Source organism: Microtus ochrogaster, unplaced genomic scaffold (assembly GCF_000317375.1).
Source record: "Microtus ochrogaster isolate Prairie Vole_2 unplaced genomic scaffold, MicOch1.0 UNK4, whole genome shotgun sequence".
Classification (NCBI taxonomy): domain Eukaryota; kingdom Metazoa; phylum Chordata; class Mammalia; order Rodentia; family Cricetidae; genus Microtus; species Microtus ochrogaster.
Genome location: NW_004949102.1, coordinates 17,562,133 through 17,575,038, shown reverse-complemented (window position 1 = coordinate 17,575,038; position 12,906 = coordinate 17,562,133). Strand labels below are relative to the sequence as shown.

Genomic DNA, 12,906 nt, shown 5'->3' with positions numbered 1-12,906 from the left:
ATTTATCTATCTAAAATATAACTCTATGTTTATGAATATATCTATTGTAGATAAAATGATCTAGAAAACATACCTAACATATCTGCAAATTTGATTGCTATTAGTGACGAACCACTAACCTATGTTTCCTGATTATTCTATGTAGTTCATAATAACTGCTTTTGAAAACTAAAATTTCACCCTACACTTCCAAATGAAATGAACTGCATAGGCACAATACTTTAAACAAAAAATAGAAACATGCATACATGTTTTAACAAAAACAATTTAAATTGTAATCAATATACAAAAATCCTTTTAACAAGAGTAGAAACATATATACAGTGTTGTAACAAAAGTGACCTTGAATTTGTATCAATATGCAAAAGTTCTTTAAACAAGAGCAAAGACATATATACAGCATAACAAAATTGATTTTGAATTTGTATTCATATACCAAAATTCATGCCAATGCAAAATGTCTGAGATTAATAGTTATCTTTTTAACCTATATTCCAATATTCACCTAGAGTATAACAAACATACATCCATGACCCACAAGATAACCAAAGACCACCCACACCACCTTTTCTCTTGGGAATATGGGCACAGTCCTCTCCATAGTGCCTCCTGCTGGCTGAGGATGAAGACATCCCCAAGGGTCCCTGAGAAAAAATTGATCTAATAGCCAAGTTCTGGGAAGACCAATTATAACCTTTGCTGATAGATACCAACTGTCAAGATTCAAGAGCTCGGCCTTGATCAAACCAGATCCAAATCAGCTTGGAATGAATCTACAGCCTCTTGTTCCCGGTGGAAGCAAAAGCAAAACCACTTCTCCAACGCATTTTTTATTTCCATTTGACAAATACATTTCTTGACATTTTAAAAGTTAAGGCATCCTTAAGATATCTAGGCTTGTTTATTTCCACAGTCCCTCTTTCAATGCCAGGTTTCTTAGCAGCTGTCCTTTGCTTTTCAGCAATCAAAAAATTCAAAATTGACACAGTGGCATACAGGATCCAGACTCCCTGTGAATTTTCCATCTTTACATGACTTTTTTCTTTTACATTACTCTAAAGACTTTAATTCATCGTTTTTAATCTTTTTCTTTCTATGACTGCCTATACCCATTTTCTTTCTTTCTTAAACCTACACACACTGTAAAACACTGGAACCTGTTAGAGGTTTTTTCCATCTGAACCTCTTTTACTAAAAATCTTTTAGCTTTTTTTTTTTGGCACAAGCAAACTTTAGACTGTTCAGCACCTGGATTCCCTGGGGGCTCTATAGGTTGGCTCAGTCCACTCTCAGGTCGGTCGGACGGTCATGAGAGCCAACCCCAAACCTTGCCAGGGTCAGAGGTGTGTGATCAGGAACTACATTCAATCCCCAGAGCTCTAGAATGCCGATACCTGCCTGTGGCAGGGATTTTTTTTTTTTTACTTAGTTTTTGTTTCTAGTCATCCTGGAAAATGCTGTTTAAGTGCTCTGCTATAAGACAGGGTTTCTTTAAGAAGGCATATCTTTTTATTTTTAAGCTTTCTCAGGCTCTACGTGGAAATACAGCCCCACGTCGGTATGCCAAAATGTTGTGGTTATTTCCTCTTAGTTCTATTGCTCCTTTGCTCTTTTGGGGCACCGTTATCCAGCTCCCAAATAAATCATGCATGAGACGTATTATTACTTATAAATGGCCGTTCTTAGTTTGGTTTGTTCCTTGCCAGCTTTTCTTAAACTATCCCAACTACCTTTTGCCTCTGAGCTATTTCCTTTTCTTACTTCTCTATATCTTACTTTCCTTCTTACTCCGTGGCTGACTGGACGGCTGGCCCCTGACATCCTCCTCTCCTTCTTACTCCGTGGCTGACTGGACGGCTGGCCCCTGACATCCTCCTCTCCTTCTTACTCCGTGGCTGACTGGACGGCTGGCCCCTGGCATCCTCCTCTTTTCTTCATTTCTCCTTCTACTTACACTCTCCATCTGCCAGCCCTGCCTATCCTTGCTTCTGCCTTGCGACTAGCTGGTCAGCTCTATATTAGACCATCAAGATGTTTTGGTCAGGCAAAGAATCACAGCTCCACAGAGTTAAACAGATGCAACATAAACGAAAGCGACACACCTGGGAATAACATTCTACAACACCACCATTCCCATCTGCCAAAAGAAGCCATTTGTCTTTACCTCTTGCAGAAGGAGCCCATGGATACCTGGGGCTGTATGTGGAGCCCGTGCTGGCCACCAGGTTCCCTCAGTCTCTATTCTCAAGTACTTTTTGTACATTTCAAAGTCTCCTGGCCCTTTCCTCTCCTGAGCTACTCTGCCTCCTCATAATCCACATGGTTTATTCACACCAAACATACATCCTCAGACTATCTCTTGCTCTCTTGCTGGCTTCACTATTCTCTCTTGTTATGCTCAATTCTCTGTCTCTTGCTGTCTCCACTGTGTTCACCTGGCTCCACTAGCCCTGGTCATATCCAGTCTGTTCTCTTTTCTCTGTGCTCTGGACTCTTCAAGATGTCTCTGGATATTTTCTCTCTCTTATTCATAATAAAAATCCCCCTAATAAGGAAACAGTCATCTTAACAGTTTCTTTACTGTGTTCCCTTGCATGTAGTGACAATGGTTTTGAAATGTCCCATCAAAAGCAGGGCAGATACACAGATGAACTCACAGGTACTGCAACAGTAGGCATAACACCTATCCAAGTGCAAGCCTGAAAAAAAAATCCCAGCATGAAGGAGGGGAAGTGAGCACAAACTCCCAATCCTACCCAAGAAGCCATTTGCAATTAATAGCTTCTGGGAGAGGGAAAATGGATTCTCTTCAATGGAGTGACACTTAGTGTATCAACCACACTCCGCAGCAGGTCTCATGCTTGGCAGTAGATGAGCAGCAAACTATGACCCACTGGTTTTAATGGAACTTTAATTCGGGGGTTTGTTTTTTTTTTTGTTTGTTTGTTTGTTTTATTTTAAAGAGAGAAAAAGAACACGAAGTTGGATGGGTAGGGAAGAGAGAGGACCTGAGAGGAAAAGAGTCTGATGAAAAAAAAAATACAGTCACACCTTAAAGCCTCTGAACACAGATGATTTGATCATGATAGTGATTATGATGCCACTCAGAGCTGTCTCCGATTAATCTAGCAATCTCAGTGCCTGTTTAGCCAGGAAAAAGGCCTGAGGGCGGGGCTAACTCTTGAATAACTGGTAGCAGCGTTCCCCTCCGTCCCGGAGGGCTGCTATGACTTTGTCATTACCGAGTGTGAAGATGAAAGGGTTGAGGAACGGAGTTAAGATGGAAATCATCACGGAAACCACTCTGTTGTAATCAGATGCCTGCCTTTGCTTGGGTTTCACATACAGGAACAAGCAGCAGCCGTAGCCAACCACAATACAGGTGAAGTGGGAGGCGCAATAAAAAGGCTTTCCTCCGGCCTCTGGCCGAGGGAATCTTGAGGATGGTAGAGATGATGTAGGTGTAGGAGACAATGGTAGATACCAAGAACCAAAGAAAACAAAAGCAGCCATTAAAAAGAGGATAAACTCTAGGAAAATAGTGTTATCGCAGGATAATTTGAGCAACTGCACTCGATCACAGAAGAAATAGTCTACCACGTTTGATTTCAGGTAGGTAAGGTGAAATGTGGCATAAACTGGCCAGATTTGATAAAGGAACCCAAATAACCATGACACAGTTACCACAGCGCTGCAGGTTCGGCTGCTCATGATGACGTTGTACCTCAAAGGGTGGCAGACAGCCACATAACGGTCCACAGCTATCGCTCCGAGCAAGGAAAACTCCGTGGTCCCCAGGGCAAGTTGCAGAAAGAGTTGTACAACACATTCAGCCACAGATGTTGCCTCCATGCGGGGGAGCAGCAGCCCCCAAAGAATCACAGGAGCAATAATGGTTGTGAGCAGGATCTCCGGGGTGGAGAGGTGAACCAGGAAGAAACACATGGGGAATTGCAGGTGTTTATCAACACAGACGATCATGAAGATGACTGTGTTCCCCACTAGGGACACTAAGTAGAAGCAGAAGGTAGCAAAAAAGGATGTGGTGCAGCTTTTCAGAGCCGGGGAAAACAACAAGATAAAACCCAGTGGCACTAGTGTAATTCCTCTGAGTTCTTGTTCCTTGTGAAATCTAGAAAGAGAGAGAGAGAGAGAGAGAGAGAGAGAGAGAGAGAGAGAGAGAGAGAGAGAATGCTTCTCACCTCGGAAATGTTGAAGACATTACCAGTTTCAAGAAACATTTCCCCTGCATCCTTTAACTCCACAACATGGCTATTATTTCTATCTGAAATTGCTGCTAATGAATGGATAACATATGTATGAATTCATAGATGTAGACATATGTAAGTATATAATAGAAGCGTGCAAATTCAAATGGATGAGTGCTGATCATCAGTAGCACACCATACACACCATAGACAGAGAAACTTACCCAGTATTACGTGCACCTTTGTCTCTGAGGGGGCTAGAAATCCTCCTACATTCCGCTGGATGAGCCATCATACTGCTTCCCTGACCACAGTCTGCTAATTTATAACTCCTCCTCTCTGGCACTTGTGTCCCCATCTTACAAAGTCCTGCTGCATTTCAATGATTCTAAGTATCCCCTGCCAAACCCACAGAGATGGGGATCCTTGTATCCTTAACGTCCGCCAAACACAGGCTCCATTTCCATTGTGTTCATTTGAAAGTTTTCACCTTTCAATTATAGAGTGTGGTAGCAGAATCTACACAGGATACTGTCGGAAGACAGGGCCTCTCCTGGAATCAAGCACTGTATCTTCCCCGGACTCAAAGCTTGCTTCCTGGAATAGTTCACTGCCTCTTCCACATTCTGATTTTCTGTTTGTTTGCTTGTTTTGGTATGATGAAAGGTATTCTCACCTCTTACCTCAGTGAAGAGTCCAGAAGGAGCAACAGAGCTCAAATTTTAATCCTCAGTTTCTGTCTGTCCTGCCAGTGTCCTCCTGGGACCAGAACACAACTGTGGAGTGAAGACAGCATCTGCTACCTGTCTTGGGTCTCAAACTCTACTTTCCACGGGAGACAGGACCTCTGTGGGAGACATGACCACAGTGCTTCTACATCCAACCTGTCACGGTCTCGGTCTCACCAAGGAAAGGCCACATTGACTCTACTGTGGCCCCCCATTTTCTCCACAGTCCTGCGAGAAAGGGAAAGAAAACACCAACGGGTCAGCGTGAGTTCCTCCCCTCCCCTCCTCTGGGTCTCTGCACGGACGTCTCCTCCTCCCAGACTTTCATTTAGAGAGACCTCTCGCTCTCTGCCCTCCGCAGGACTGTGCTTCTCTTACCGCTGTTCTCACTGCTATCTCAAGTCATACTTTTGTTTGCTCAGTAATGTAGCCTCAAAACCCCACATTTAGCTAAGATTTCCACAGCCCATCCTTCATTTTCTCTTTCTTGTACTGCCAGAGTCTCCCACACACACACACTGGAAAAAGTTTGATGACATAGGTACTCAGTGACTTTTTTAAAAAAAAAAATGATTTTGCCAATGAATAGAGGTGGGCGAATGGGGACCGAGCAGAGTACAGAGTGAATTGTGGATCTGCCAGTCCTAGAGAGCTACAGAATGGCAAGCAGATAGAAGGATGGGGAGAAGAGAGAGGCAAGCCAAGGAGAGCTTTGTGCCAGCCCTGCACAGACCCCAGGAGATGTGCTCTCTGCTAAGGAGGAAGCTGTGACTCCTGGCTCACCCAGTCTCTTTTCAGTATGTCTGTGTCCTTAGAAGATGAGGAGTCAAACATTTCCATGATGGTGCTTTACCGTTCTGTAGCTCACAGGCAGGAGCGCCTGGAAGATGCCTCTAGACAAGGGGGAACTCAACCAGGAACTTCATCGCCTCTCCAGGGTTCACCCAGAATGGCAAGCTCCGGGCTAGTCCAAACCTAGGGCCAAGAGGCAGAGCCAGCAACTGTTTTCCCCATTCACAGTGAAGAATGCTGTGCACACAGAGAAGCTTGGCAAACGTCAGAAAACATAGTAGTGAGGAAAGTTTATTTGTCTTCTTTTCTGATATTCTCTCCTTCCTCCTTTCTCTCCTGCCCCCAAAAATAATTAGCTGTCCACTAAGGAACAATTTCTAAAAGTTCAAAGCTTCTCTAGGGATGGTGGCAAAGAAAAGCTGAACAGAACCTCTTTCCTTCTCTCTTGAGGCTAATCAACTTTCAGAACACTGAAAAGTTGGTTAGTCAGCAAACTTGAAGCTTCTCTCATCAGGAAGTTCTCAATCCCCAGGTCACCTTCTCTCAGATTCTAAGCTATGAACAAACAACCCAGACTGTGAAGGACAGGTCTGCACCTATCCTTGATGCAATTTAGCTCAAGAAAACCTAAGGTACTATTGTGCTCTTTCTACTGGCCCCAATGTGGATATCAAAACTCGAAGTCAGAAAATATATGGCCAAGAATTGTCTCTGTGTCTCCAAGATTTTATGAACTCTCTTTCTCAACTGATCTCTGGACCCCTCCTATCATATCTACTCTGTCTAAAATTGTGTGAATTATGGTAAGAGAAAACAAACAGAGAGGAACTGCCCCTTATTTTAGCATCTTCATCTGCTAATGCTGAGTCTCTCCAACATGCACACTCAGGGCAGCCGCTTAGCTCAGCCATGGATTTTGGTGAGTCTTCACACGCTATGCTTCTCTGCCTTGTCTAAATTGAGGAGTAAAACATAAAGAATATATATATATATATGCAAAGTTACATTTAAAATACTTATTTTGGGGCGAGGAGTAGGTTCACAGGGAAAGTGTTTGCTGTGCAGGCATGAGGACCTGAACCCAGACCCTTAGCACCCACATAAAAGGGTGTGATTTGTAGTGTGAGCCTCTCATCCCAGAAACAGAGGACCCTGGGGGTTTGCAGGCCAGCCAGTCTAGCTAATCAGTGGGATACAGGTGTAATGAAAAGGTCTGTCTCAATAAATAAGGAGACCAATAAAGAAGGCACTTAGTGCTCACCTCTGCCCTATACATGCACAGACACAGATGAGCACACCCACACCACATATGTACATACGTGCATATATCATACACATATACATGCACACACCACTATAATATAATAATAAGTAATCTATTTGTTTTTGAATTTTGTGAAACTTGCTTTTCAGGTAACTAGTACAGATTATAGTTTTAAAACAAAATTGGTCTTGAAAAGATCTTCAGGCAATGTAGCCATTGAGTTCTTGAGTACAGTGATCTTATCATGTCCAAAAGACATTGTTTCAGCCTGGTCCTCCCTTGCCTCTGACTCTTATAACATTTCTCTGGTTCTGCAATGATCCTTGAGCCTCATAGAGGAGATAATGTGATATAGATGGCCCATCTCTGGCTGAGCACTCAACAGACACTTCTTTTCTCCACTTTGACAGCTGTGAGTTTCTTTGTCAACTGCCATCCACTTCACAAAGAAACATCTCTAATGAGGTCTCAGATATGCGTAAATCTATGGGTTTAGAGATACAAATTTAGGGGACTGTATGAGACTCAGCTGCTGCTGATGGCTGAGTGATGAAACAGTGACCAGATGTAACAAAGCTGGGAGGGGCTGAGGGAAGCACTAAGTCACCGTTTGAGGGTTCAGAGCAAATCATTCGGGACATGCTCTCCCCGAGCAAAGGTAGAGAATCCTGTCCCTCACAGCTCTGTCCTCGGAACCTCTGTAAGAAAGATAAGTGTTGAGCCTGAAGCTCCTCTTTACAGACAGTTGAACTAACTATAGTCTGAGGAGCTTTTAGAAGAGTTGCACAGGGGGAGACATGGACTCAGGAGTCTATTAAACCTTTCTTGAAAAGTCCCAATAGAATTGTCTCCTGATTCTTCAGCCGAGAGCTCTTGCCTGATCCCACCAAGTGTCCCTACCTAGCCATATCTGCTGGGTCTGGTAGACATCCCCGAGGAGACAAGTGGGTAGGGAATTCTAGTCTCTGCTGATCTTTTTACGCCTCACGAGGAAACAGCTGAACCATCATGAAACTTGCTTTTTATTTGGCCATCCTAGCTGGTACGTATTTAAGACTTTCTACTCTGCCTGTTAGACTCTGAGTTAATGTCAAATGTGGTGAGGCAACGTGAATGTGTGACTGACACACAGGGGCATCAGGAAATACTGTGAGTAGACGGGGGCCTCCACATGTAGACTCTCCTCAAAGGTTAGCACAGTCTCTCCCAAGTGTTAAGCTTTTGGATAGGTTATGGGACATACCTGCCTTGGGGAGTCGTCAACAGTGAGTGCTCCTCTGGGTTATTGTAAACGATGGGCCTCATTACCCTCTGGGAAAGGTGTGATCACAAGAACAGAGAATCCTGTTTGACTTGTGATCTCTTCCCTTCCCCATAACTGTGGAGTGCAGAGAATGGTAAAGGCAGGAACAAAAGACTTGGTACATGGTCCCTCCTTCTGCAGTCACTGCTTTCATGAACTTTGAAGACTTTACCACCACACCCTAACTACCATGACCATGTCACACACTGGCTGGGTTGAGGCTGGGCAAGCTAATTAATCCAGCCCCTAATATAGAGCTCAAAATCTCTTGCCCTTATTAATAACCTATCCACTTCACTTTGAAGTTTGGAAGTGTGGTCACACAGAGGTGTGATGAGGCATAGGCCCAGATGTGGGAGGGTCAGCAGAAGTACCAGTAAGAGCCAAGAAAAGAGCACCAGTGTCAGCCTTCCTCTCTTTTATACTCCACTGCTAATTTTTACAATATTTTATTAAAAACCATGTGTTTGTGTTATAAAATTTGGAAATTTTACAGGTAGGAAAAATAATCGCACTTCTCAGTCAACTATACTGAATTTACTTCGAGTTATTTTCTGCATTTAATTTGCTTCTTTTTGTTTTGTTTTTAGACAACTGAAATTGTATGTGTACCACTGAATAGAATTGTAGCATAAGTACATATAGTTTTTAATTAAGATGTCACTACTATCATTTTTGATGTGTTCTACTTGCTTAAGTGTTTCTTTTTCTCAATATTGAACAAGACATATTAGATATTTATCCTTCCAATGGTCAACTATTATAAGTATTGCTAAAGATGAGTACGCTTATTAAGCATCTTTGCCTACATCTGATTATGTCTTTAAAATGAATTCCTATTGTTGGAATTCTCAAGTCACAAGTTATGAATAAGTTACAATTCTTAATCCTTATTTCTAAATTGCTTTCCCAGAAAATAATATGAATTTATAAGTAATAAATTTATTTCTTATTATGTCCTTTAGTAGAAAAAATATTACCAATATTATCATCACTATGTCTTACATTAAGTATGTCACTTTAATTTACATCTTTATTAGAAAAATACTCTCCAGCCAATTGACTACTTCTTTAAAATTATGCACATCCCTTTTCTGCTGGGAAGATGTGAAAGTCTCATTTACTCTGATACTTACGTGTTATTGCTTTCTCAGGGACTGTTTTCTTCACTCACTCAACTGCGCAGAAAGAGGACTATGCTCCTTATATAGCCTACCTCAAGTCTAACTTCAACCCCTGTGTGGGTGTCCTCATCAAGGCCAGCTGGGTACTGGCTCCATCTCACTGCTATTTACCGTGAGTACTGAGCATCTCTTTCCCAAATGATTTCTACCCATCCTAGATCAGTGAGTCTCATGTAGGGACAATTTTCCCCTAGGATATAGAAAAGTCTTAAGGTACCTTGGGTTTTCACAATCAGGAAACAGGGCTACTAGCGTGTAGTGGGCCGCGGTCTAGCAGGATCCTGCTGGAGCTCCTGTAGAACACACGTCACCACCACGTAGACTCTGTGTTGCTGTTGAAAGGCTTGTCTTCATGCTCTAGTTTCTCCCCACCCACCCCGGTGCCCCATTAGTATTTCTTACTGGAAGTAATTACATTTAATCAATTAGGGGTTCAGCAGGTAACTCAAATTTGTAAACTGAGTAAATTGAGAAGAGATTTTTTTTTTTAAAAAAGAAACTCATTGTAAAGAGATGGTTCATGTCCCACAAAAGAGGTATTAAGGAAATACAATGACCATCCTTTTGCCTAAAAGGAAAGAATGGTTTCAACAGAATAACAGGAGTCCCTGCAGGAAGATGCTATCTGATAGGAACAGTAACCTTTGCCAAGACATAAAAAGTCTGTGCCATTGCTCCTGGGGAGGATCTGGGAAGACAAACACTTCAACAACACCCTTCTCCCTCCACTTTCCCACATTTCCTATAGACCAGAAGCCAGAGAAGAAAGCTCATTGATTTAAGACACGTCACCTTCCAAATCTTCAGAAAGAGGGGGAAAGAAGGTTGTTGGTGAGCTTGCTACCCAACATTCTGTCATTTCATTCTCCTGCATCCACTAAGGTGGAAATTACTCAGTTGGATAAATGAGGCCTGAAGTGGATTAAATACAAACTTTTATATCTATTATTTTTCCTTTCCAAGGCACTATATTTAAAAAAAAAAAAAAAAACAGTACTTAAGGACTCCACTGTTTACTCTGATCACACATAAATTGCTACCATGTGTGCCCAGAACTTCATTTATAAAATGGGAATTAACTTACCGTGAGTAAAAGGTAACCCAGATACAGCACTTGTCATGGTATCTTGCACACAGTAGCATCTCATACCCATAATAACAATGATGGTGAGTGATGACGGTATGATCAAGATGGTAGTGGTAGTGATAGTAACGGTGGTTCCTTCCAACCCCTTCTTCCTCCAGAAATCTGAGGGTGATGTTGGGAAATTTCAAGAGCAGAGTCAGAGATGGGACAGAGCAGACAATTCACCCCATCCAGATTGTCCGCTACTGGAACTTCAGCCACACTGCCCCGCAGGATGACCTCATGCTTATTAGACTAGCTAAGCCTGCCACCTTCAACCACAAAGTCCAGGTCCTTCCCATCGCCACCACCAATGTCCGGCCGGGCACTGTCTGTACACTTTCAGGCTTGGACTGGAGTCAAGAAAACATTGGTAAGTGCACCTTCAGCAGCACCTAAAGCCTTTGGTTTCACTTGTGGAACATACATGTCCTCAGAGCCATGAGATAAAATGGAGTGGAAAATGGATCGGAGCCAATGGTGACACTATAGGAGTGGTCTAGAAAAAAAAAAAAACCTGTCTAGAAGCCCAATACTTCTCTATTGTCAGGGTTTCAATAGAACCTTCATTGCCTCTGCGGGACTTTCCCGTGGGCCAACTGACGGCACAGAGGCCTTATTGTCACAGGCACGATTACATTAAGGACTAAGGACACAGTGGTTCTAGTTCCCCGTGTTCATTTCACACGTAAAAAACATTGTGAAGAACCTGAACCAGAGCACTTGTAGATACAGACTAGAAAGAACCCCGTCCGCTGTCCACAGCACAAAGGACCATTTCCCATTGGCAGAATGCTACTCTGTGTACCATTTCATCTGTAAAGTGAGGCTAATCGGCAGGGCTAACTCTCATGAAAGCACAACTTTGTTCCTTTTGCTCCTTCCTTCTTCTCTTTAGGCATACTCAAAGTAATACCCGCTGAAGTACAGGAGGTGAGGATGAGGGACATGTAACTCATGAACTGAGCCGGGTGTTCTTTCTCCCTCAGGCAGGCACCCTGACTTAAGGCAGAATCTTGAGGCTCCAGTGATGACTGACAAAGACTGCCAGAAAACTCAACAAGGAAGCAGCCACAGAAACTCCTTATGTGTGAAATTCGTGAAAGTATTCAGCCGAATTTTTGGGGTAATCTTTTTGTCTAAGTTTAGATTTTATTTATTTGTAAGTGTCCAGTTGACTATTTCACCACAATACGTCTTAATTTCCAAATAATTTGTAAGAATTTGGTAACATTATTGCAATGATACCTGCATTTTCACAGTTTGCCTACAAAGGATATTTATTTACTAAAGAGCATCATGTATCCCTGGTTAATAACATATTGACAGTGTTAATTATCGTAGAGACAAAGAAAAAGCTGTGAAAACAAGCATTGTTTTAAATTTAATTTTTTTCTCTCTCCCTCCCTCCCCTCTCACTCTGGCAGGAGGTGGCTGTAGCTACTGTCATTTGTAAAGGCAAGCTCCAGGGAATTGAAGTTGGACACTTCATGGGAGGGGACGTCGGCATCTACACCAATCTTTACACATATATACCATGGATTGAGAAGACCATCAAGGAAAAGTTGAAATGATGCCCTGCTTTTCCCTCTGCATCCCATTGTGTCTGCCATTGACCAAAGGAATTCACACATTCCCTAAACTCAAATAAACTCTCCAGGCGGAAAGTCTGGGATGCAGCACACCGGGAGCGCGTGTCTTTATGTCCACACCATGTCACGATGGGAAGAAGGAATCTGTCATTACCTTATTCTTGGTTCTGGTCTCTTTCATTTGTAAACTGTAAAAACCTTTGAAGTTGTCTTTTATCTCCCTTTAAAAACCAAATGTTGAGGCTAAAGTATTAACTGGTAGATACCAAAGCTTGGAATGGAATTGGATGTGAAGCATCAGACTCTAAATCCTGTGCTTTGAGTGCGAATATATGACACAACCTATTGCAGGATTCGGGGGTGATTCATAAAAAAAGGGGTGACCCAGTAGGAAAACTCAGGACAGTGACGTAAACTCACAAAAAAGAGAAAGTATGTCTGAGGGAAGTTTCAAGACAGGCTTGCAATCTTTAAGTTTTGGCAGCTAACCACAGAAGGCAAATAAATAGAGGGAGCTGGAAATGTATGCTTTCTAGGGGAGAAGAAGTCAGAAATGGGTTGGTTCAAGCAGGGCCTATGAGCACCTACCCAAGGTGCTTAGGGTTTATAAATATACTACTCATTAAAAAGCAGTCATTCCAGAGACCCACATTGGAGCACCGGACATAATTCTCAAGGTCCAAATCAGGAGCAGAAGGAGAGAGAGCAC

General features: G+C 42.6%; 2 protein-coding genes across 2 annotated transcripts; one reads left to right on the top strand and one right to left on the bottom strand.

Moving 5' to 3' along the window:
* Positions 1–3,174: 3,174 nt before the first annotated feature.
* On the bottom strand, positions 3,175–5,776 carry LOC101982430 (olfactory receptor 9A4). The gene is given in 5 exon segments (XM_013353235.1): positions 3,175–3,403; positions 3,405–3,489; positions 3,492–4,035; positions 4,037–4,132; positions 5,720–5,776. Coding segments are annotated over 5 exon segments (1,011 nt in total).
* A 1,849-nt stretch (positions 5,777–7,625) lies between these two features.
* Prss37 (serine protease 37) lies at positions 7,626–12,285 on the top strand. The gene is made up of 5 exons (XM_005365868.2): positions 7,626–8,034; positions 9,450–9,591; positions 10,725–10,978; positions 11,595–11,731; positions 12,033–12,285. The coding sequence occupies exons 1-5, from the start codon at positions 8,001–8,003 to the stop codon at positions 12,177–12,179; spliced, it is 714 nt and encodes a 237-aa protein (XP_005365925.1). The 5' UTR covers positions 7,626–8,000; the 3' UTR covers positions 12,180–12,285.
* Positions 12,286–12,906: the final 621 nt, after the last annotated feature.

Coding starts and splice junctions, on each gene's coding strand:
- Prss37 (XM_005365868.2), top strand. CDS start 8,001: ATGAAACTTGCTTTTTATTTGGCCATCCTAGCTG. Junction 8,035..9,449: donor TTATTTGGCCATCCTAGCTG/GTACGTATTTAA, acceptor TTGCTTTCTCAG/GGACTGTTTTCTTCACTCAC. Junction 10,979..11,594: donor CTGGAGTCAAGAAAACATTG/GTAAGTGCACCT, acceptor TTTCTCCCTCAG/GCAGGCACCCTGACTTAAGG.